The 24,432-nt window shown below is 46.9% G+C and overlaps 3 protein-coding genes across 6 annotated transcripts; 1 reads left to right on the top strand and 2 right to left on the bottom strand.

The window, feature by feature from the left end:
• Nucleotides 1-262: 262 nt before the first annotated feature.
• Nucleotides 263-11,487, bottom strand: efs (embryonal Fyn-associated substrate). Of its 2 annotated transcripts, none has more exons than XM_052066190.1 (8): nt 11,275-11,487; nt 10,781-10,888; nt 8,814-10,016; nt 8,061-8,183; nt 5,832-6,773; nt 4,967-5,023; nt 3,479-3,736; nt 263-3,133 (listed from the first exon to the last, which is right to left on the bottom strand). In XM_052066190.1, the coding sequence occupies exons 2-8, from the start codon at nt 10,790-10,792 to the stop codon at nt 2,948-2,950; spliced, it is 2,781 nt and encodes a 926-aa protein (XP_051922150.1). In that variant the 5' UTR covers nt 10,793-10,888; nt 11,275-11,487; the 3' UTR covers nt 263-2,947. The 2 variants fall into 2 exon arrangements, with proteins under 2 accessions (XP_051922150.1, XP_051922141.1); XM_052066181.1 differs by having other exon boundaries at nt 10,781-10,911; nt 11,275-11,483.
• A 267-nt stretch (nt 11,488-11,754) lies between these two features.
• dhrs4 (dehydrogenase/reductase (SDR family) member 4) lies at nt 11,755-15,515 on the top strand. The gene is made up of 9 exons (XM_052066358.1): nt 11,755-11,793; nt 12,625-12,740; nt 12,803-12,980; nt 13,054-13,155; nt 13,268-13,338; nt 14,039-14,090; nt 14,207-14,341; nt 14,866-14,921; nt 15,012-15,515. Exons 2-9 carry the CDS (start codon nt 12,628-12,630, stop codon nt 15,124-15,126), a joined length of 822 nt encoding a protein of 273 aa, XP_051922318.1. The 5' UTR covers nt 11,755-11,793; nt 12,625-12,627; the 3' UTR covers nt 15,127-15,515.
• Nucleotides 15,516-16,022: 507 nt separating this feature from the next.
• Nucleotides 16,023-23,919, bottom strand: tinf2 (TERF1 (TRF1)-interacting nuclear factor 2). 3 transcript variants are annotated; one of them, XM_052066284.1, is made up of 11 exons: nt 23,604-23,919; nt 22,530-22,732; nt 22,273-22,383; nt 22,115-22,210; nt 21,228-21,338; nt 21,033-21,156; nt 19,689-20,027; nt 17,839-18,265; nt 16,890-16,954; nt 16,456-16,517; nt 16,023-16,365 (listed from the first exon to the last, which is right to left on the bottom strand). In XM_052066284.1, exons 1-11 carry the CDS (start codon nt 23,635-23,637, stop codon nt 16,246-16,248), a joined length of 1,692 nt encoding a protein of 563 aa, XP_051922244.1. In that variant the 5' UTR covers nt 23,638-23,919; the 3' UTR covers nt 16,023-16,245. The 3 variants fall into 3 exon arrangements, with proteins under 3 accessions (XP_051922244.1, XP_051922259.1, XP_051922251.1); XM_052066299.1 differs by having other exon boundaries at nt 16,893-16,954; nt 19,689-20,093; nt 23,604-23,916; XM_052066291.1 differs by having other exon boundaries at nt 16,893-16,954; nt 23,604-23,915.
• Nucleotides 23,920-24,432: the final 513 nt, after the last annotated feature.

Genomic DNA, 24,432 nt, shown 5'->3' with positions numbered 1-24,432 from the left:
TCCGGAAAACTTCAGCACGTCCTATTGACACTTCAAGTACAGTACAGTCCAATAATACCATAATTTAAGTTAAATTCGTTCCGTGACCAACTGAATTTTTACATCAAATGAATTCTCTCCGTAAAAATGAATTTAAATACCAATAAATCCATTCCAGCACCCCAAAATATTTTTGGGGTGTTTTAACAATGGAAAAATAGCACCGTGTTGTAAAATGATACAATGAAATATATATAATAATTAATAACATAATACTGTGCTGTATTATTGCAAAAAAAAACTATTTGTTTATTCTGGACTGGAATACAAGGCAAGACATTACATAGTGTTCAAAAGTGAAGCTGTGTAGTTCTGTATTGCTAGAATTCAGCAATCAGGGATGAGTTCACATGAGTGTAAAAAACTTGCATTGAACAACATAAACAAGAATTGGTATATTTTTTCCAAGAAAAGTTAAGGGGTGGGGGGGGGGAGACACTTTCTTGAAAATAGTTCAAAAACCTTTTAGGTCCATGGGTGCCCCTCATAATCGTCACGCCAATCAAACATAACCGCCACGTGTATGATATAAATTATTTTAGTAACATTACATCCTAAATATCCATAACCTTTGTTTGTTTTTTTAAGGAACTGAACCAAATACCACTGAATTCAACAGTCCGTCATTGTCGCAAGCTGACGTGCACTACTGACAACATGGGTGCGACCAGAGGATGAGCTGCTTTACAAATGCACCCCGTTGAGCGACCGCTTTTAGAATCGCTGCGATACAGCACCAAACCAAATCACATAAAAACGTGCATGACAAAGTCAAACATAGTAAAGCTGTGAATAGGGGGAAAAAAAACAACAACATAGAAATGATCATAATAAATATAAAGGTTACTCGCTTCTCTTCAAACTCGTTATAGGTGTAGTTTCCATTAATACTTCAAACATCCACAAGGTGACACTACAGCAGAGAAAATGGGACAGGAAGGTTCCTCAAAGCATGCTTGGAAGGATGATGTACATAATGATGGTGTGTCAATATGTTCCCAATTTGGACAAAGTAACACATGATTAGTAGCCACGGCAAACGGCTTGATGATGGTCCGGCTTTGTAGAACATTAGATGAAACATGGGCACAGTCCACTGTTGAGTGCCACGCTTTCCAAAAAACAAACAATAAAAAACAAAAAACAAGAATCGGCGACATGCATGTAACGTGTGGTGACAGGTAAACTTGTTCGACGGGTTTCGCATGCACGCTGTTGTGAGACTGAGGCAAAAGAGAAGCGGATGGGGCGATTTTACAAAAAGTAGGGATGGAAGGCGGGAAACGGATATAAGCAGGACTGAAAGAAAGACCAAGGAAGGAAAAAAAAACAATCATCTGAATGGAAAGATGGTTGGAAGTACGTAGAAAGAGGAAGACGCAAGGATTGTGGGACGAATAAAGGATATATAGGGAGGCTAGGAAGTATGCAAGGAAATCAGGGCGGCTTAAAGAATGGAAGGAGGGATGAAGAATGCAGGGTAAGACATGAGGATGGAGAAAAGCACTGAAGGAAGAATGCCAGGAATGAGACAAGGATGTGCGAAAGGAAGAATGGAGGGATGCTTCAATAATTGAAAGATGAAAGCAACGTCGGACAGAAGGGGGTGAGGAAGAGAGGCTGGGAGGAAGGAATGTTGCAAGGTAGAATGGAAAGAAGGCAGGCAGGCAGAATTGAAGCCAGGATGGATAAAGGAATGCCGGCAAGATGATTATGAAAGACTGGAAAAAAAGGAAGAGATGCAGGAACCAAGGATTGGACAAACCATAAGGAGAAGAAAGAATGACAGGCAGGAATGAAGGAAGAGCAAAAGGACAGCAGCAAGAAAGGGAGCAAAAAGACGACGTGTCCATGTGACCAACTGTCAAAAAGCAGGTTGCGACACGTACAGACGGCGACGCTCGGTTCACGGGCTTCCCCGGCCTCGCTGTTCTGTGATCGTGAGAAAGAGCGATTCGTCCCCCCTGACTTGTTCACGCGACGGCAATTCTTGTCGGGCAGGAATTGTCACGCGAAGTAGACCAAAGCCAGAATGTAACTATTTCCTTCTGTGCTATATTTAGCAGAGGTGGGATCTCCTAAAAGTGAGTCTTTTCGTGTGAGGCGACGATATTTTCACTTCGGTGTGAGCAATTTCGACATGGGCAGGAATCAACAGCATATTTACCAAGCTCCCCATTGCCCGCTTTATATCGTCGCTTCAGACTCGTCCCGCGAAAAGAAAATGTCAAGGGGGTTGTGCTCACTTTTGTGAGATACCGTAAGCACAAGTCAAGTAAGTCTCCAATGTTCACGCGTGTCAATCCGAGTGGCTGCGAAATTCCCAGCCGGTTGAGTCACGCCAAAAGCATATCCCAGAATTCTAGATGGAGCGAGTATAAATCCACCAGCTTCGAGACAACCTTCCTTTGTATTGGCAGATCGTTCTGCTTGAATTGAGGATTGTACTAATTTCATGACTGTTTTAGTTGTTGGGGAGGGGGTGGGGGGGGGTTCAGACCAGACTTGAGCGTGCGCTTCACTTCACGGCTAACGGCTAGCTTGTGCTACGTAGCATCGCTTTTCTTCACGCAAAACAAATGTGAGTCGACCTGAAAACTGCAGATTCCTGAATGTAAACAGACTCGTCGGGTCGAGTCGCCGTTCAAGCCTAACGGAGTCGTTCATAAACTTCAGTCTCCCCCCACCCCTGATACTTAAAATCGGGAGGGGACGACAGATTCAAAAGCCCCAGAGAGCAGCTTCCGGTCCTCTATAAGTTAAGACGCACAACGGGGGGAAAGGGCAGAGTCGAGCCACGCAACTGAAGAAAACAGCCCCCCACGCCCCCCCCCCCCCCCCCAAAGTGTCATCACAAAATAAGGCATTTTCCAAGAGAGAGAGTGAAAGACGGCGTGTGGCGTCAACATCACGAGGAGATCTCAGTCAGGCGCTGGAGCAGAGCGGAGAAGCCGGCGGCCTGCTGAGAGAGCTCGGCCACCCGGTCCACCATCTCCTGAGACGCCGACACCGACGGGTAGTTTTGCGCCGCGCCTTTTGTCGCCACGACCACCGCCTTCAAGGCCTGGCAAAGGCGACCCCCGGAGGTTGTGATCTGGAAAGGGAGAAGGAGAGGGCCGTCCGCTGAACAACGTGGCGACGTTTTTCTTCCGGAATAAGGGAAACTGCATTGTGGAAAGTTGATGGAGGGAAGGAAGATGCAAAAAGGGGTGAGGAAAGAAACAAGAATCTAGGAAGGATGGAGGGAAAGAAGGAAGGAACAAAAGAGACAAGGAGGCGAGGAATCCGGGAAGACATGAATAGGAACGAAGAAAACGTGCAAAGCTGGAAGAAGGACAGAAGGAAGTCCGAAGGAACCGAGAAAGGCGTCAAGCGGCGACAGCTGGAAATGAAAGGAGGAAGGAATGGAAAGACGGCCGGCGGGAACGAGACGACGCACCTTGGCGCGCAGGTCGCCGGAGGTGAGGAGGCGGGAGAGCGTGTCGCCGATGAACACCAGCTTGTGCGCCGTCACAATGAGGCTCTTGCCGCGCGCCACGAAGACGCGCGGCGGCTGGTTGCCCCGCACGCTGGCAAAGAGCACGTCGATGGCGTCGGCCAGGCAGGACAGGTGAGCGAGGCTCTGTGACGAGTAGAAGCGCAGCAGCTCCGAATCCTCCAGGGACAGCGACACCGGCAGCGGAGGCGACGGCGTCAGCTGAAAGGACACGTTTGGACACAACGTGAGATTCTCCATTCGCAGCGACGGCAAAATCTGCCGGAAGCGAAACAAATTCAAATGGCACCCGGGCCGGGAGTCGCGGACGAGCGCAATTAGATGCAGTACGTCAGTCGATGTCTGTTGAAGGACTCCTTGTCCTTGGCTTGTTGTCGCGCGCGCTGCCGTCCGATGTGAGGCCGGATTGTTAGCGAAAACAAGTGAGCTCTTGTTGGCTCGCCGGGTCGCAACCAAGGACTTGAGCGAGCGGGCCCAAAACGCAGACATGGGCCTTCCAGAGGAGACTGGATAACAAAACCACACTTGCGAACTGTGTCTCAAACTCCCGTGACATCTTTATATTGACAGACCCTACCTGGTGATTTTCCCCGAAAAAAAAAGCCCCAAAACATTTTCACAGGATGGATCGGTAAGATCACCAATGCGCTGGACTCCAGCGCAAGATTATTTACTCCTCCATATATATATTTAAAAAAAAAAAAACTAACTAAACAAAACTGAAATGAAGTATTTTCAAAACATTAAAAAACGTGTAACTTACAAACCTGCTCTAAAAATGGATTAAAACTAACAGAAGAAAAAAACAAAAAAGCCAAAACTGGAATGAAGAATCCTAAACGGTGACCCTGTTCCTGATTGCACACGTCATCGGTAAACAGATGTGACTCAGCCACTTGGCCGTGAGAGCTCATCAAGGTGGAAAACGAAGCCATCTCGCTCACCGGCTCAGATTTCATTCATCTTCCGAGCCGCTTGATCCTCACTAGGGTCGCGGGGGGTGCTGGAGCCTATCCCAGCTGTCTCCGGGCAGTAGGCGGGGGACACCCTGAATCGGTTGCCAGCCAATCGCAGGGCACACAGAAACGAACAATCACTCACACTCACACTCACACCTAGGGACAATTTAGAGTGTTCAATCAGCCCGCCACGCATGTTTTTGGAATGTGGGAGGAAACCGGAGCACCCGGAGAAAACCCACGCAGGCCCGGGGAGAACATGCAAACTCCACACAGGGAGGCCGGAGCTGGAATCGAACCAGTGAAGCACTGTGGAGCCGACGTGCTAACCACTGGTCTACCGGGTTGCCCGGCTCAGATTTGTGATTACAAAATGTGCCAGCAACAACATAGAAATGCTTGTGCGCAACATGGTCTCGTCCACATTAGCGCCCAGGAAAACATTGTTTTTGGACAGCGGGGGCCAACTTACTCTCGGCTCTGAGGTGATCGTTTGTCCGTTCTGAGCCAGGGGGAGCTCCGGTTTGCCCTACATGGAGAGAGAAAACAAACAGCGGCATGAATTACAAAGGGGAAAAAAACTAAAAATCGCTCTGTATGTGTATCAAGGTTAAGAAAAAAAATAACAGAAACACTGCAACTAACGTTGAAAAAAGGTTGTGTTGGAAAAAAAAAAACAACTACCGGTACACAAATTGAAACCACATTTAATGTTCAGGGCAGCCGGTTAGTCCAGTGGTTAGCACGTGGGCTTCACAGTGCAGAGGTACCGGGTTCGATTCCAGCTCCGGCCTCCCTGTGTGGAGTTTGCATGTTCTCCCAGGGCCTGCGTGGGTTTTCTCCGGGTGCTCCGGTTTCCTCCCACATTCCAAAAACATCCATGGCAGGGCTGATTGAACACTCTAAATTGTCCCGAGGTGTGAGTGTGAGCGTTGGATGGTTGTTCGTCTCTGTGTGCCCTGCGATTGGCTGGCAACCAGTTCAGGGTGTCCCCCGCCTACTGCCCGAAGACAGCTGGGACAGGCTCCAGCACCCCCCGCGACCCTAGTGAGGATCGAGCGGCTCGGAAGATGAATGAATGAATGAATTTAACGTTCATGAAGCTAACTATAACGGTTTTCAATTTTGTCAATTAATTTCACAGATTAGCTTTTGGAGTTTATTTTACATGTCTGTAGTCGTTTGGGAATGCTATTACAAAAACTGGTTTTGCACTCAATCTACACACACGCACGCACGCGCGCACCGGAAGTAACCTCAGTCAAAACAAAATAAAAGTAAAGTATCGCGAGGACTGTTCTCACCCCGGCGCGTAGGGGAAAAAAAAAAATACTGACCTGCAGCTTGACATATCCAACACTGTCACCATTAGGGACCAGGGCCGGGACGGGTGTCAAGCCAATCCCGGCGTATTCGTTGCTCGGGTCTTCGTCTCCATCGCCGTGGCCGACTGCGAGCGTCACCGCGGCCGAGGCGGGAGGCACGGGGAAGGCCGGCAGAGGAGTCGGGGGCAGAGGCCTTTCTTGAATCCAGCTGCTCTTCCGGGAGCCCATTCCGCCTCCGGGTGACTTGCCGTCCAATACCGGGAGAGCGGGCAGCGGCCTGCGGGACAAAGACTCCTGGGAAGGCAGTCGGGGGCGACCCTGCGACTGCAAGAGGAGGGCGCTTTCCTCCAGGGAGCGCTGGACCAGGGAAAGGAGACCTTCCGACGGAGGCGCGCCGCCCATGGCCGATAACGCGGGCAGCAGGTCCGAGAGGCGGGCCCAAGCCTGCTGAAGGGGCGGCGGAGGGTCCCCGGAGTGGCTGGCTTTCCACGCGGACAGGATTTCGGCCAGCGACGCGGCCAGGTCCCGAGACAACAGGGCGGCGGGCGAGCAGGAAGCGGCGCTCAGCGCGGCGTGGACGAGGCTGGAGAGCGAGGCCCTCCACTGGACGTCCCCGGAGCCGTTGCTGGACACGGAGAGACGGCGAGTGGAGGCGGAGGAAGACGACGACGAGTGCGGAAAGACGTCCGCGTTCGGGGCGGGCATGTCGTAGATGCCGCAGTCGGGGGAGTCCCGCTGCTGGTCGCCTGCGCTCGCTCGCTTTTCCGAGCTTGCGACGCAGTAAGTTTGACCGTTCTGGCTGGCCTCCTCCCCGGAAAGGCTGCCGGCGGACTCGGCGGGACCCGCGGGCAGGCCCGGAAGAGTAGGCACGCTGTAGACGTCGTCCGCGTCGGCGGTGCCCGGTTGGGCTTCCGACGTGGAGCCGTTCAGCGTTACGGTGGGGACGTCGTACACCTGCGAGTGGAAACGACGGATTGGTCAGCGTCCATTTTCTCAGGCGGCTTCTCCTCGCCGCAGTAGATGAGGGAGTCAACCGAGCAGGACTTTTAAATTTATACGCCTTCGATGAAGTAAGAACCTCTGGGAACCCCCCCCCGCACAGACGCATCAAAGTGTCCTCAACCACCAAATGAAGGGCAGGATATACTTAGGCGCTCGAACATCCTTGTGTCAGCGCATATGCCGCAAGTTGAGCAAAAACAATCCCGACAGCTGGCACGCACGTTCAAGGAGCATGAAAGCCAGACCACTGTTGCTGTGGCCTTGGCGTGATGGGCGTGGCCGGGAGAAAATAGCAGCGGCACTTGGGACCGGAAAGACGGGCTACCGCAGCGGGTACGAGACAGGTGTGGCCTCGCCTCGGGGGGGGGGCCGAACCAAAAAGGGGACTCTGGGTGGGGGTGGGGGTGGTGGGGAAGTGGCTTGACAGCATTTTGAAATTCAGTCCGGGAAGATGCAATTGTACCCAATTGATACACCCCACCCCCCACCCACTAATAAAATAAAATAAAATAAGTGTTCCTCGTTAGTATAGTGGACAGTATCTCCGCTTGTCACGCGGAAGACCAGGGTTCGATTCCCTGACGGGGAGTAGCTCCAACTTACAGGCGGCCCGGTAGTCCAGTGGTTAGCACGTGGGCTTCACAGTGCAGAGGTACCGGGTTCGATTCCAGCTCCGGCCTCCCTGTGTGGAGTTTGCATGTTCTCCCAGGGCCTGTGTGGGTTTTCTCCGGGTGCTCCGGTTTCCTCCCACATTCCAAAAAATATGCGTGGCAGGCTGATTGAACACTCTAAATTGTCCCTAGGTGTGAGTGTGAGCGTGGATGGTTGTTCGTCTCTGTGTGCCCTGTGATTGGCTGGCAATTGATTCAGGGTGTCCCCCGCCTACTGCCCGGAGACAGCTGGGATAGGCTCCAGCACCCCCCGCGACCCTAGTGAGGATCAAGCGGCTCGGAAGATGAATGAATGAATGAAAATAAAATAAAATTCCCTCGCCACAAGCACTTCTTTTGTCCAAATTTAAATCCTCAATATAATTCCTTGACAGAAGATGCCATAACATGGCATCAAATATTCCTTTGGCCCAAGTACAATTAGTGGTTTCAGACTTTTTTTTTTTAAATGCTGTGAGCTTTTTTGTTCGGTGCCCTGGTGAAAACAACTGCTCGAGACAGTTCCTCAAGCAGGTCAAGCGACCTCCTTCGACAAAGAATGCCAAACAAAAAAAAAAGATGTTATCACCTCCGTCTCCGAGTCAACATGCGGGGGGACGGTGCGAGGAGTGTCATAGATGCCGTCGACGCCGTTGCTGAGGACCGTTGGCGCGGCGCGCTGCCACCGGCTGCTGGGTGGCGTGTCGTATACCTATTGACCACACACACGCGCCCACACAAAAGAAAAAAAAAAACGGAATGAGGATAGAGTGAATGTATGTAATATGTAACCTTTTAACTGTTAAAACACATTTTTCAAACCCAATTCCAATTAAGTTGGGACTTGGTGTCACGCATACATCAAAACAGAAGACAATGATTTGCAAATTGTATTCAACTTCTATTTCATTGAATTCAATTCTGATTTTTTTTTTTTAAAGGGGCTTGCATAGGTGGCCAAAAAGACAAAATTGACAAAAAAAAAACAATTGAGGAATGCTCATCAAACAGCTGTTTGGAACATCTCACAGGTGAAGAGGCTAACTGGGACCAAGCAAAGATGAGGCGAGGTTCACCTAATTTGTCAACAAGTGCAGGAGAAAATAGTCATTGTATTCCGTTTGTAATTTACGTTCAATGCCACGTCCCAACTTCCATCGGAATTGGCATTGGAAATATACTTCAAGAAAGAAAAAAAAAATGTCATCTTAAAATGTATGTAAAAATAGTTTGGTTCGGTGATGTGTCCTGTGATGGCAGTTACGCCTCAGGTACAGAGTTCAGCGGCAAGGTCGCCGTGATGAGAGGGAACGGAAATAAGCATGAAACACTCGACACAAACCTGGTCGTTCGCGGGATCCGCATAATCTTGGTTTTCCGCTTTGCTGTTGAGTGCGCCGCTGCCTTTCTCCGGGTCCTGACTCGTCTGCCTGTTCGCCTCGTGTGCTTGAGATCCGGGGCTGGGGGCCACGCCGCAATCACCCAACATGGGCGTCGACGGCTGGCCGTCTTTCCGCGTGACTCCTCGCACGGGAGGAGCCGGCGGCGGGGGCTTGCGGGCGAAATTCGGCGACCCGGGAACTCGAGGGTGGGCGGCTCGAACCAGTAAAGGGGACTCCCGGGGGCAGGCGAGCCCCGGTTTGCCTCTGGCCACGGCAGGGTTGGGTGACGGGCCCTTTAGGAGGGGCCTAGGAGGCGCTTGGGCGGGGGACGATAAAGTTCTTTGTAGGCTGACCGCCACAGGAGAGGGGGTTTGGTACATCCCGGGAATGTCCTGACCCACTTTAGACTGATGAGTTCCGCTGACTGACGAGGGGCCATGAGGGCAGGCGGCCAGAACTCCTCCCGTTGGGGTTTGGTAAACATCCTCACCGGCAAGCGGTGTTCCTTTTGGCACCAAGTAACAGTCATCGGAGGGTCCTGTGGTTTCCCGAGGGACCAGATATGTGGTGTCCTCATCATTCACTCTTGCGACTCCGCTTGGGGAGAGGTAGACAGACTCTGGAGCCATTTGCGCTCCTGGCTGCCGGGCATGCTGAGCGGAGGAGGGCAGGGGGCTCACCGGAGTCTGATAGAGAGCTCCGCTCACATCCGTGCCCCGTCCTCTTAACGAAGGGGAACGCGGGCGACTTGCGACTCCAATTTCCCAGTCGGGCCTGGGTCGGGATCCGGAACTGGAGTGTGAGCGCGGACGACCGACGTCCGCCTTGCGAAGCTCACCGGGTCTCGATGCCGTTCCGTCTCCTCGGCCTTCGCCCGCGGCCGGCGGGGAGCGATACACGGCCTCCGCGTCGTCCGCGCTACCGCGCAACAGCGGTGGACCGGGGGACAAGTACACGGAGTCGCAGCTGGTGGCCGGAGCGGTCTGGAGGAGGCGCAGACGATTGGCCGGGGCGATGCCCTGACGGCCGTGCAGGGAGCAGAGCCACCAGCCGGGCCCACCGCTCTGCTCCTGCTCCAAAACCATCAGGATGTCCCCCTTCCTGAAAGCCAGTTCCTCTGGGCTCTCTGCCGTGTTGTCAAAGAGCGCCTTCGCCAACACCGTCTGAGGGAGAGGGGGAAACGTATTAAAACGCGATCCAAAAAAAAACAACAGGTTTTTAAGTCTCATTTCAGACGGGCAAGACAAACTGACATTTGTGCATCCCGAACAACAAGTACATTGATGGCAATGCTAAACAGCTCGGTTGTTTCGGGGCTTGAATACAAGAGAAGAGGGACGTTGTCATCCGTGACTTGAGAGGAATAATAGACTCGAAATCCACCCATCCATTTTCTATCGTCCCAACTCTCAGTGGTTTTAGTAGGAGAGGTGAGGTACACCCTGTACTGGTCGCCAGCCAATCTCAGTTTTGAGTCATTCTTACACCCAACAAGTAAGAATCAGGAATCTCGAGAAACTCGTGCGAGCACATCAACAAGACCCGAGAAGGCCAGAATGTATTCCAAGTCCAATCATCTGAACGGTACGGCGGCCACTGGCCCACCATTGCGCCTGAACTCAAGTGAAAGTATTAAACCATGCAGTGAACATGAAGTGCCAAATAAGGGTCAGTGGTTAAATGGACAGAGCGACTTAATGGGCATGTGCGGGATGAGAACAGGAGGGGGGAATGAGGGAATGGGGGATGAGAGTCACATCTGTCTCTTGCCGTTTGGAGCTTAATTGCCAACCCACTAGCCCCCGCCTTTCATTTTAAAGCCAAACCCCCCTGGGGACCAATGCCATGTGGGACCTCAGAGCCAAAATAGAAGGTCCACAAAAAACAGCCCGGCACCTACTCAATGTAAAGACGTTTGGATACTTACAGAAACAGACATGGCTGTTAAGTTGCGAGGGTTATTGGGTTTCGGTGAACGTCGAACTCGAGTGTTCCGGTTGGTCAACGGGGTCCATTCAGCTCACATCGTCTCTGCCTTGTGAATCAGAAACGCCGGGCCTGTGCGTCGTTCGGAACCGTTACTCGCAGCAACACATTTGTCGAAATCATACCGACACGAAGGCGACTGGGCACCACCTGTCCCGTCATTCCACGCCCCAGTAACGTTAGAAGCTAATCCTAGTTTAGCATCCGGTCCAGCGTTCAAATGATATCCGAATTCGTCGTTTGCGCCACTACATAAATGTTAAATGCCGTCCCCTTTGGGATATGATTCATTTTCCGCGGCCTAGGTCGCGAACATTAGCGACTCTAAAACGCTGGTTCTCTTCAGCATTTTCCACACAAAGGAGGTAAAAACCATTCGAGGTTTGTTAGCTGTGGCGTAAAAATAAAACAACAGAAAACAAGCACGTACATTACCTTCCTTGATCGAATTCGCCGGTAAACTTCACATCGGCTTCCAGACCGAGATGAGGTAAAAGCGTTCTTCTCAAGCGTAAAAAAACAGTGCCCATTGGCGTTCCATCATTTTCTGCCGATGACAACATAATGATCTCCGCCTTCTCCTAAATTCACGTATTTTGGTCGCTCTACAAAAGACATGGAAGGATTGTGGCCCAGCTCCCAAATGCAATGAATGCAATCCAGTTACTTGTGAGATTGCATCGCTCGGCAACTCGCTCGCTCTCTGATTGGCTCCTTGCCGTGAGTTGCGTTTAATGGCTCGATACAAATAGCTGGAAATCAGACGATGGCAAATTAAATTGAAATCGACCACTTTAGCACAGAATAGAATGAGTGACAGCGTGAATTTATAGCAAGTCTAAATACCCAAAAGAACTAAACAGATAGCCACTGTAAGCTTTTACTGTGGAAGTTCGTTTTTTTAACCCGGAAGAACAACAGTAGTTCCAGTTCACGGATGCAGTGAGTCTAAAGGTCTTGACTTTTTTTATTATTATTTCACCGAATGCATAATTTGTATTCAAATTGCTGCTTTAGTTTCTGTTGAATTGTGACAACATAACGCAACTGCTAACTAGTGTGCTAAAATGTCTTAAAAAGCTTAAAGCATAATGTTTTTGCTACACAACTGGCCATTAAACGCCACACTGGAAGCAGTGGCGGCCAAAACTTGTTTGGGCCCCAAGGCGAAGTTGAATTGGGGCCGGGGAGACCCCTTTACTACTGCAGGACTACAAACAGTTCAAGTGTTACGCTCAGTGGTGCACAGTCAGGACTAAGCCTCATCAAAAGATCTGACCTACAACCTAAGTTATGCATTATATGAGCAATGATATTGCATTAATATATGTGCTTTATTTTGTAGCGTTTATATTAGTTGTACTGCTTTTGTGTATATTTCAGTGTTTTTCCCCCAATCAGATTTCAGCTTCTGTGTGTTGCCACGTCAATTTAATGTGATGTTTTAACATTTTAACAGCAGCGGTGTTTATAACCCAAACGTGATTTTAAATTTGCAAAGCAACTGGCCCACGGTGACGTCAGATTTTTACATCCTCTGATCAGTTAGTTGGGCAGAGCAAAACTTGGTTTCTATTATCAAGTTTCAGTTCAACAAAAACTGTGTTGTCACTATCCAGTTGTCATGGAACTATGTTAAAGTGAGTTGAGTTTGAGTGTTGACAAAAACGGTGCTTTGATGCCATTCTTAGCATGCGTATTATTTCTAAATCTTTTTATATCAGAATTACTCTTGGATTCTCGCATCGCTGATTTCATCTCCTTGTCCCGTTTGTGACCCCACAGGTGATGTTGAGGGTTGCCTTCAGACGCCTTTCGACCACTCTTGTCACAGGGCAAAGAAGCATGTCTCAGAGTAGTCTTGCTGGGAAAGTGGCCATCGTCACGGCCTCGACGGCTGGGTAAGAATCTTGTTTTGCCCTTCAAAGGAAGGAAGAGACCTCTCACAATGCGTTTCCTTCAGCATCGGCTTGGCCATTGCCCACGCCTTGGGCAAGAAGGGGGCCCACGTGGTGGTGAGCAGCAGGCGACAGGCCGGCGTGGACAAAGCTGTGGCCCTGCTCAAGAGCCAGGACATCCAGGTCACCGGCACAACGTGTAATGTCGGCAACCAAGGCGACCGAGAAAGGCTGCTTCAGACGGTGGGGGAAAAAAAGCGCAGGGCTGTGAATACTTTCAAGATGAAATGGAAACCTTATTGTGCTTTTCATGCAGACTCTGGATCAGTGCGGCGGCGTTGACATCCTGGTGTCAAACGCGGCGGTGAACCCTTTCTTTGGAAACCTCATGGACACCACGGAGGAAGTGTGGGACAAGGTTTGTTCCACAATGGACATTTATTTTTTTAAACCCCCGCCCCCAATTTCCCCATTGCGGGACAAATAAAGGATATCTTAATCTTAATTAACTGCTGTCTCATCATTTTCAGGTGATGTCCATCAATGTAAAAGCGGCCTTCCTCATGACCAAGTTGGTGGTACCACATATAGCAAAGAGGGGGTGAGTTACAAGCCAAAATAATTAGAATGATTTCAAGAAAGCATCGACATGATCAAGAATCATACTCTCGGTTCGTTGCATTGATTTTTTTTTTTTTTACATCTATTTAAATTTGTACACATTTGTGAACCTGCTAATTGATTTTTTTGTAGATAAACAAATAATTATAATAATAAATCATTAATTATAATATTTTTGGGGGGAAACCTTTCCATAAAATATTTTTTAAATGTGATTTAAACAATTTCACATTTTTTCTCTTTTCTTTCCTTTCATCATTAACAACAACAAGCATGAATTCTTCAGGTAAATGGTTGGTTAGCCGAATACATTAATGCGGAATAAACAAGCTCAATTCATCATTAAAATAAACTATTTCACAAAATACAGAATTGAGTTGATTGCACATTTTAATACATTTTTATGAAATTCAATTCCATAAAATTACCCAACAAATCAATAAAAAAATGCATCTTACATAAAATACAGACTTATACGCAATAAAAAGATGTTATGTTGTAGCCGCAGCAGTTGACGTTTTACTTTATTTTGATTTGTCTAACTTTACAACAGCGAGAAAGATTGACCAATTTTTTTTTCTTATGGGCGGGGATTTTATTTTTTATGTCATTATCTTTGTCTTATGTTGAAATGTATAAAAATTAAAAAAAGATCCTCCAAAATGTTGTGCTTCATTTAGAGGGGGAAATGTCGTGTTTGTGTCATCCGTGGCTGCCTACCAACCAATGCAGGTCCGACCATCAACACAAATGACCAGAAGCCTCTTTTTGCAAGATTGCATTCTGACTTTTTTGTGTGCGTTTTTTTTTTTTTTTTTGGTGGGGCTCGGGGGTTGGCATTTCTGCAGGGCTTGGGCGCGTACAGCGTGAGTAAGACTGCCTTGGTGAGTCTGACCCGCGCGCTGGCCCCCGAGCTGGCACAGAGCAACATCAGGGTGAACTGTGTGGCCCCCGGGATCATCAAAACCCATTTCAGCACCCCGGTGAGACGTCTTCTAGAGTGTTTTTTTTCTTTGTGCATTTGTCTTTTGGACTTAAATTGTTGACATAATTAGACAAATTATATCATTGTATCTTGACTTGCGAGTAGCGTTTGGACGTCTCGGCCCATTTCCCCCAAAATATTTCTACCTCCTCCCGCATGGCTCCTCTGTAGATAGGAGATGATAAAAAGCCGTTCCATAAACACGATATTTTGCGTGACTTTGTCTCGTCTTCTGCGCATTCGGGACACATTTGGTTCGCACAAGCCAGACAGACTGAGGTTGCATTCGATATGTAAATGTGAACAATTACACCCCCCCCCCCAAAAAAAATATATATATATATAAATTGAGGATGGGGACCTGCAGCCTGAACATAGCCTTTTGGCGGGGCTGAACTGTTTAATGAAGGAGAAGCTGCTCAAAGTGAGGAAGGCAAGACAATAACAAGTGAAGATTAAGCTCTAAAAAAAAAAGTAATTGTTTACATTCTATTTATTACTGTGAATTATTTTTCTTACTAGTTATGGCAAAATGACGACATCATGGATCACTTCAAAAAGCAGATGTGCATCAAAAGGTATGGTTCACCTCCCGTTCACGTGTTAAAACCCGTATCTCGACACGTGAACGTTCAGGGTATTTATTTATTTTTGCCCCCCATCTCCAGAGTTGGCAAAGCGGATGAGATTGGGGGAGTGGTGGCCTTCCTGTGCACAGAGGAGGCTTCGTATATCACGGGTGAAACGATCGCAGCGACTGGGGGGATGGGTGGTCGACTGTAATTCCTTGAGGAGCAAGACCATTGTTAAGATACACCTTCCAGAAATTGTTTCCTTGTTTTATTTGGAATAGCCACTGTAGGACTGCAGATATCCTTTTTTTTTTGGTGGGGGAGGTGGGTGGGGTTAATCGAGTATTCTCCTAATTAATGAGATTCAAATAGATGTTTCACTATTAAACACAATATTATGTTTATATGAGATAAAAGTACATTTGTGCTTTTGTGATCAGCATCCTCAAGTAACCGGTTTTAGAATGTGGGGCCATGCCCGGTGAGTGACTTGGGTGCCAGAAGAGGTGGCTGCCCGTGTTGGGTTGCAAAATCTTGTGTATGAATGTGCTTATTTATGATTTTTTTTTTACCATTTGAGCAATAAAGCGATTAATTGTGCACCAGCGATTGTGTTGATTGTAGCCACTTGTGGGGACATTACAAAACGATTCCGCTGAAGCATCGAGGCAAAAATTTTGCCTGCCTTTTTCATTCTGTCATCAAATTATTTGAATTATCTGATTAATCATTACAGCCCAAACACAGTTAAAGTGCGTTTGGAAAGTATTCACAGTGCTTCAATGGTGCCCTACAGCCTCATTTTGAAAAAAAATGTTGGGCCCCACCCCCAACACTCATTACAAAAAAGTAACTGAAGAATTATTTGTTTTTGTTTTAAATTTGCGATTAATAAGCAAAAGTTCAGTCCGAAACCACCTCCGCATAGTCATTCTGGAGGGCTTTACGTGGAATTATGAGGGGGGAAATAAATTAATTTTTGGAATAATCAAATGTGCTCTGTAAATGAGAAATGGTTGTCAACTGACCTATCCCGTTAAACACAGGTTTGAAAAAAAGAAAAAAAAATCCCAGGAAACCAAGGACATAAAGCACCAAACATGCAAATGAACAAACTCAGTATTTATTCAGAAACAACAGTCACAGTTTAGTTATTAGTCATGTGATACTTAAAAAGTCAAGTCAAGTCAGAAAATGTATTTCTAATATGTTCTATGCAGCTCCCCTTGTGTAAAAACGGCATTCTGATGACTATTGCATTTGTGGAATATGAATGATTTTTTTCGTGTCCAGTCCAGACGTTGTCTGACTTGACTTCTATTTTACATGGTCAAATGTCATTTTTATCATTGGCCATCACATGGCACGGCGCGGCTCCCAGCTTCAAGAATTCCCGCAAGGTGGGGAAATACGTGCCGTGCTTGGTTTTGGAGTAACGCTTCATAAACAGCTGAGAGAGAGAGAGGGAGGAGAACGGGCTTTTGGAGGAAGGTAAATGTGGACAGGGCGAAGCAGAGCGGTGGAAAAAGTCTTCACTTACCCGCTCAGTGGCCTCGTCCTCGGAATCAGCTACGTAGTCATCGCCGGAGGGGGCCAGCGCTTCTACACATGCACGCAGACGAAACTCAATCAGAAAATTAGGAATGCAAAGCAAAAATGCTGACTAATAATGTAAGGATTGAAGTCTAAAATTCACTTCTGGGTTCGTCACTTTGTGTATCACAAGCATAGCGCTGATATTAAACACTATGTTGAGTGCTGATGTTGCTTATTGGAAGTTCAAAAACAACAACAAAAAAAACACACAGGACCAAGAATACTTCCCTGCGGAACACCACAATCCACATCAAATGTTATGAAACACAGTTTTAAGCCTTTAAAACGTGACAGCGACTACTCAGAAAGTCCCAAAAAGAGCAAAGTCCACTGAGAAAATGACCTGCTCCGGTTTCAAAAATCGAATGTGGCAATTTCTACCTGCGCTGCTCCACTGGCGCGGGAACGACAGGGCACCTCCGCTTACTTCTTTGAGACGATTCCTGTTAAGTAGACACAACAAAAATATAAATACCAGTTAAAACTGGAGATGTCCTCTATTGGTATTATATATACAGCTGCCGCTGTTGTGAAAGCGCTATATAAATCAGCATGTATTGTATTGTAAAGACCAAGTTATAGGACACAAAGACCATGGATAGCCTGTTTTTAAATACAATTGCCCCCCCCCACCATGTAGAGAGCCCAATAATAAAAACCCAATAATGCTGCACCCTCCCCCCTAAAAGGTCTATATATACTGTCTAAAAATGTTTTTGTCTGTAAGAATCGCTTAAACCAGTGATTCTCAAAACAAAGTGTGGTATTTGGGTGCATTCTCGTGGCCTTCAAAGTATCAATTCTCAAATACAGTTCAGTTGTATTTAACATTTTTATATTAAAAAAATCCTATAGTGAGGCTCAGAGTTCATGTTCAAATAGTGTATGTTACAGTGCTTGCAATATTATTTTCATAAGCACTTAGACCGACTACACAACTGTATTTAATGTTGGTCATTATGTTGGTGCTTGAAGTGGCCAATTTTTATTTTTTTTCCGGTGGAGTTTGAGAACAACTGGTTTAAACCATTAATACGCCACAAACGACGCTCCAAAATTCTTGAATATTATTTTAACCTGTTTTACATGACCCACAAAAAATAAATAAATTAATACATGAAAAGACATTCCTACCAGGTGTTTTTTTTTTTGGGGGGGGTGGCAAAATGAAAATATTTCTCACTTGAGTTGCATCATATCAATTGGATCAAAAGTACGGCCAATATGAGCAAATAACTCATTCAGTACCAGCCAATTCTGGACCAAGTCTGAAAAGACGTTTAAAAACGTCTTTGGGAGTGAATGAGATAATGTACTGCTTGCTTACTCTTTATTGTCATTCCTCCTCAGCCTGTCGGAAGACGCTCCTCTTCGACGTAGCTCGGAGCGCTGCAGTTTCCGAATCACCACTCTGGGTTGGCGGCGCAGACAGGCCGCCATGCTGGGGCAATACTTTTGGGACGTGAGCGTTCCATCGTCGCTGCCCTCCTGGTTACGGCTACCGTTCCATGGCTTCAAGTTGGTTAGCACACCGCCATCTTGCTTGGACGTCTTCATTGCTGGCACGTCGTCATTGTCGGGTATCAGACGGCAGACCGCGGGGGCGACGGAGAGCAGTTCGTCTTTTCTCTGTGCGGCCTGATCGACGGAAGAGGACGACCCGGGGCCTTGTTGCCGATTTGAGTCCACTTTTCCGGAGAGCGGTAAAGAGAGGGGTGTCAAGGTGGAGTCACCCGAGCTTGGGGCGAGGGATGCTGTTGGGGTTAAAAAAAACAACAACAAAAAACACTGATTCATCATGAAAACCTTCAGCAGCAATTTCAGCTTCACTTCTGAGAACTAAAGTTTGTTTCTAAATTATTTAAAACAACTACGGCTTCATCCATTGAGCTTAATGCTAACAAACACATAAAATGCCAACAACAGGCTAACAAATAGAATCAGTGTTGCTGTATTGTTTCCCTTTAAGCAATGGACATTTGACCCTACAATACTCACAGGCATAAATGATAAACATTTGTATTAAACTCTTGCCCGGTGGCAAAGGCCTCCACACCAGATGGAGTCCCACAATGTGCATTGAATTGAAGCAAAAAAATGGGGCGAAATCATCACATTCTTGATCATTCTAATACATGGTATGCCTCTAATCATGTACAAAATTAGACAGCCATTTTCAAGGCCAAGGTTCCCCCCCCCCCCACCTCCCCCCGAGTACTTTGTAACCCTTGGGGGGCCACCAAGCTTTTTTTTGCCAGCGGAACCTGCGTGGATCGTCGTCAGGTCTGGCAGGAGCGTCGGCCGCCGAGGCAACGTAAACAAAAGAGGGGATGCTGACCTCAACCATGGCTAGCTTGAGGAAAATGCTAACGACTCAAACTCCGCTGCAAAGCTGATGTTCCCAAACAGAATTTTCTTAAACAGGAAAATTAAGATAAATTGTTCAGGATGGAAAGAGGAAAGGAAATAAAAGACATCATTTTACTCTGCCACTACACATACTGTATGTGGTGTCTATTTTGTGCTAATACTGATTGAATGGTGTTGAAAAATATATTAAAAACAACTAAAAAAAAGTAACAGAGCCTCAGTATTTTTTTTTTGTTAATTTATTTATAAATATATATTATTGTTCTAAATTTCAATGAAAATGTTCCAAAATCTTGAGACTTAAAATTTTGATAATGGCAATTAAAAAGGATTTACTTTCAATTATTATTGCTCGAACAGCAGTCTGATCGGGGGCATAAAAAAAACAACAACAACACTGCCGTTTATCACAATAGTGTGTGTATGTGTATATATCTATATACATTTATATAAGAGAGAGAGAGCTAGAAAGCTAGAGAGCTAGCTAGATAGCTAGCTAGCTAGATAGAGAGCTAGCTAGATAGAGAGCTAGATAGATAGAGAGCTAGATAGCTAGCTAGATAGCTAGATAGCTAGCTAGATAGCTAGATAGCTAGATAGCTAGATATAAAATTGTCACGGGCCGACCAATAAACAATGTAAATACTGGACACGGACAAAAATGAAATCTATTATGAAGCTTTTGAAAGTTTGACGGAAGTTTTTTGGGGGAAACCCTGAACACTTTTTGCTGTGAGGCCTTTACTTCGGTTAAAGTGAGCACCTTAGTGAGTGCAGCGCACCCAGAAAATGCTCACAAAGCCTCACCTTTTCTGCAAGAAGACACTCCTCGACATAGCTCGGAGGGCTGCAGTTTCCGAATCACGACTCTTGGTTGGCGGCGCAGACAGGCCGCCATGCTGGGGCAATGCTTTTGGGACGTGAGCGTTCCCTCGTCGCTGCCCTCCTGGTTACGGTTACCGTTCCATGGCTTCAAGTTGGTTAGCACACCGCCATCTTGCTTGGGCCTCTTCATTGCTGGCACGTCGTCATTGGCGGGTATCAGACGGCAGACCGCGGGGGCGACGGAGGGCGTTTCGTCTTTTCTCTGAGCAGCCTGATTGCTGGAAGAGGACGACCCGGGGCCTCGTTGCCGATTTGAGGGCACTTTTCCGGAGAGCGGTAATGAGAGGGATGTCAAGATGGAGTCACCCATGTTTGGTGGGAGGGGTGCTGTCGGGGTGGGGGGTGGTGGGGGTGGAATACAATACAACAATTCACTTTTTCTCCATATTTTGTTAAGTTACAGCCTGGTTTCAAGATGAGAAATGTGAATATGACTCCTCACAATTCTATACACCACACCCCATCATGAATATTTAACACATTTATTCAATATTCTGGGCGGCCCGGTAGTCCAGTGGTTAGCACGTCGGTTTCACAGTGCGGAGGTACCGGGTTCGATTCCAGCTCCGGCCTCCCTGTGTGGAGTTTGCATGTTCTCCCCGGGCCTGCGTGGGTTTTCTCCGGGTGCTCCGGTTTCCTCCCACATTCCAAAAATATGCTTGGCAGGCTGATTGAACACTCAAAATGGTCCCTAGGTGTGAGTGTGAATGCAAATGGTTGTTCATTTCTGTGTGCCCTGCGATTGGCTGGCAAACGATTCAGGGTGTCCCCCGCCTACTGCCCGAAGGCAGCTGGTATAGGCTCCAGCACCCCCCGCGACCCGAAGTGAGGATCAAGCGGCTCGGAAGATGAATGAATGAATATTCAGTATTCTTAATCTTTGTTATTTCACATTTGGGAGCAAATCCAGCTTCAACTCTAATGCCTCAACCTTGTTCCGAATTTATTTAAAACAAGCACAGTTTAGTCCATTTAGCTAAATGCTAACAAACAATGTAAAATGCCAATGACAGGCTAACGAATAGCATCGGCGTGGCTGTGCTGCATCACTTGAAGCTTATATTTCAGTACGCACAGACACAAATTATTAATTCTACTGTTAGCTTTGGATCAAGTACAATATTAAAGTGCCATCTTCCTAAAAAATAAAATGTGTGTGAGCCCCCCCCCCCCCCTATCAAAATGAGACCCATGTGGGCACATGAAAAATATTCAAAATGGGGCCGTGGGGGTCATACTCAAAACAGAACAACATTGCACGATTACCTGCGGCGTGGAGATGCCCAAGACCGGCTTCATGGTCAAGCAAAATTTTCAGGAGCTGCTGCTGGCTGGCGGCATGGGCGCACTCTTCCAAGACGGCGGGAGTCTCACTGAGCCAGGACACCGTCTGCACACCGGAACGCAAACTCTCTTCAATCCGGGTGACTGTGACGGACAGTTACCGGTACTCTCCCTTACCTGAGAAAGGCTGGGCACCGGGAGAAGTTGATCCAACCGAACCAGAAACTCCCACAGTAGCTTCTCCATCGACTGGTCGAATAAAGGACCATAGCCCTCGAAAAACTCCTCCTGTCAGTGAGAGATACAGTCGAAACTCGTTTAAATTGATACATTCCAAGCCCGCCCACCAGGGATGAAAAGCTGTCAGAGAGATGTCATTCAAGTCATTTTTAAATACTGTCTAGCTTTTGTCATTTTTAATTCACAAGGTAGCTACATGTATGCCGCTGCTTGAGTGAAATGGAAAAAAAAACATTCACCGATTTCAGCAGACTGTTTAACTTGGCGGGGCTGCAGCTAGGTTAGTTATGTGCAATTCATCCATCCATCCATTTTCCGAACCGCTTAATCCTCACAAGGGTCGCGGGGGGTGCTGGAGCCTATCCCAGCCGTCTTCGGGCAGTAGGCGGGGGACACCCTGAACTGGTTGCCAGCCAATCGCAGGGCACACAGAGACGAACAACCATTCGCACTCACACTCACACCTAGGGACAATTTAGAGTGTTCAATCAGCCTGCCACGCATGTTTTTGGAATGTGGGAGGAAACCGGAGCACCCGGAGAAAACCCACGCAGGCCCGGGGAGCACATGCAAACGCCACACAGGGAGGCCGGAGCTGGAATCGAACCCGGTACCTCTGCACTGTGAAGCCAACGCGCAAAGTTACTTAGTAGTAATAGTAGTTTGTTGTTTTTTTCTCTTTCTTCTTTCTACATACATTCTTGCTGCTGGAGGCTGTAAATTTCCCCAGTGTGGGACGAATAAAGGATATCTTATCTTATCTTATCTTAACCACTGGACTACCGGGCCGCCGTTATGTGCAATTGTTGCCGGGAAGTACTCGCCTGGAAAAACTCCTCTTTTGCAACCTGGTTAGTGAGCAGTTCATGGACCAACGTGTGAAAACTCTCGACCGATGTTTTCACCTTGACGTCCGTCTTCTGCGGGGGCAAAAGCTGGATGAGCTCAGAACAGAGAGGAGAAATCAAAAGTGCGCGCCTACCGCGGTAGGAGCCGAAGAGGTGGACGGTCGAGAAGGAGCGCGGATCTTTTTCAATTGGGTCCCGATGACGCCGCTATCGGGTTGGGCGACACGCAGGAGCTCCAAGATTAGCTGGAAAAGAAGCGGAGCGAGAGATTTGCGGTCAGGCGTAAAATGTAAGACAAACTGTTTATGTGGCACTTTGCAATACGGAAGACAAGCAACTGATGGCGGACTTTCAAACTTGTGACATGGAACGTTCGGAAACAAACACCCACCCGCGCTCTCAGCCCCAAGGCGAGCTTGGCCTGGTGCCTCAGAGTGAGCAAGCCTGGCACCGTGTCGCAAGTGGACTCCACAAACTCCGCCAGGACCCCATACTGCGCGACATCCCGCTGTTTCATGACCTTCCAGAGGGCGGCGGACATCAGGCGCACGGGCGGAGCCAGCTGCTGCAAAGCGGTGAGTGGGAGATTGACACCTTGGCAGGAGGAACAACACAAGTCAAGTCAAGTACAATTTTATTGTCAAATGTGCTGTACAAAACAGATGAAATGTCGTCCCTCTTAAGGCAAGGGCAATGAAACACCTCAAGACGTGTTCTCAAGACCTACAGGCAAAGTAGTAACACATTTTAAGGGCAAAATGTGTCTAAATATCTCGGCTTGTTTTTATTGATGACAAAGCAGTTATTTTTGAATAGTATGATCTAGTTTTATAAGGTGCATCAAATGACATTTGTATACATACATACATGTACACAAACTATCTATCTATAGTTTGTTTGTTTATTGAACATCTAAAATATACAATACAGTAATAAATTGGCAAAAAGTGAAGTTAGGAAAATTGTAAGTAGGAAGGAAGAAAATAGTCATCATCACAATATGTTCAAAGCAGTAGGAAGAAGTAAAAAAAAACGGGGCATGTATTGCTCAGTCAAAGACAATTCGTGACGTGGGGTATGAAAGGATTCAAGGACTGTTCGTGATGAAAATTGAAAAAAAATTGTTCGACTCAGTAAAACTACGCTTTGATACGGCCCATGGTACGATGCAATTACTTTTTGTCGTGATTTTACATGCAGTACATTTGAAGTAAAATATGGTTCCATACGTATTTTGATGCTCCTTCAGTGTGGTTAACAATGTAAACAGTCGCTGATGCAATCTGTTCACTTTTTAATAAAACAATTGGAAGAAATTGACTCGTTTCTTCCACGTTGTGTTTGGGGAGCGCATTCCGCGCGTGTGCACACTTGCATATATCGTAGATAACTTGGATTGTAGTCATTCAAAGTGAGCGATATGAGAAACGCACAATTTAATTAAAGCTAGGTTAAGGTTACTCACCCCCAGACATGTCGTTCGGCTTCCTTGATGCCATTCTTCGGATCAGACAAATTATTAACAGCGAGTTTAGCAACTGTCCAGTTCGCTCCTTGACTTGACGAAAAACGAACTAAAGGGAGATTCTTTTGCAAAAATTGAGTTGACTTTTTTTCCGACAAATAGTGCCTGCCGTTGTTTGATTGCGGGTTGTGCCGCGCACTAAGCGCGCGTCTACTCGAAAGTTCCGCTGAGGTTTCTTCAACTGCCGCCTCGAGTAAAGTGCCTAATTTCTCTCGAACATACTGCGCGGGCGGTGCTTAAATCCGACTGTCTGGAAATACCTTTGTCTGACGTGCCCCGCTCACTCAAGCAATGCAATTTGTTTAAACAAGCACACCGACAGCTTTTCCGGATATGACGCATTTTTGCGCACCCTGAGTGTTTTGTGAGCTGTTAAAACGTTATTAATAATTTAAGAACATTTGGAGAACCCCTAAAAATGTTATGTATTTTTTATACATACGGTATGTGTTTTAAGTAATCCTTTTTAAAATTAAACTCATGATACGCATTCATACTGAAAAAGAGTACCGATATTTGTGTAAAAAGTACGGATTCCTTATCTTTTTAAGTAAAGGTTCAACAAGTAGAATCAGAAAAAATACGTTCGTACAAAAAAAAGCATCCAAGCTAAATTTGTTAGTGATTAAAATGTGAAGAAAATGCCTCCATACTCGATGTGGGGTTTTTTCAGATTACAATTTTTGAATGCCAGAATCTGGTGTTTTTTTTCGGGAAGCAAAGCAAGAGCTCTCCTTTTTACAGTATACTGTATCTGCAGATATTTTTG

Source organism: Hippocampus zosterae, chromosome 1 (genome assembly GCF_025434085.1).
Source record: "Hippocampus zosterae strain Florida chromosome 1, ASM2543408v3, whole genome shotgun sequence".
Lineage (NCBI taxonomy): Eukaryota > Metazoa > Chordata > Actinopteri > Syngnathiformes > Syngnathidae > Hippocampus > Hippocampus zosterae.
Note: the sequence above shows the minus strand (reverse complement) of the source record. Positions and strands in the feature narration are given on the sequence as shown.

Bases quoted from the DNA above. Each gene is read 5' to 3' on its own strand.
- efs (XM_052066190.1), bottom strand. The intron at 8,184-8,813 runs GTTTGTGTCGAG...TGTGGTCAATAG, and splicing joins CGGATCCCGCGAACGACCAG to GTATACGACACGCCACCCAG. The intron at 5,024-5,831 runs GTCAGTATTTTT...CTCTCCATGTAG, and splicing joins TTGGATATGTCAAGCTGCAG to GGCAAACCGGAGCTCCCCCT.
- tinf2 (XM_052066299.1), bottom strand. From the start codon at position 23,637: ATGGCATCAAGGAAGCCGAACGACATGTCTGGGG. The intron at 22,384-22,529 runs GTGGGTGTTTGT...CTTCTTTTCCAG, and splicing joins CCTTGGGGCTGAGAGCGCGG to CTAATCTTGGAGCTCCTGCG. The intron at 21,157-21,227 runs GTAAGGGAGAGT...TCCGGTGTGCAG, and splicing joins CGGTGCCCAGCCTTTCTCAG to ACGGTGTCCTGGCTCAGTGA.
- dhrs4 (XM_052066358.1), top strand. From the start codon at position 12,628: ATGTTGAGGGTTGCCTTCAGACGCCTTTCGACCACTCTTGTCACAGGG. The intron at 13,156-13,267 runs GTTTGTTCCACA...CATCATTTTCAG, and splicing joins CGGAGGAAGTGTGGGACAAG to GTGATGTCCATCAATGTAAA. The intron at 14,091-14,206 runs GTCCGACCATCA...GCATTTCTGCAG, and splicing joins CTGCCTACCAACCAATGCAG to GGCTTGGGCGCGTACAGCGT.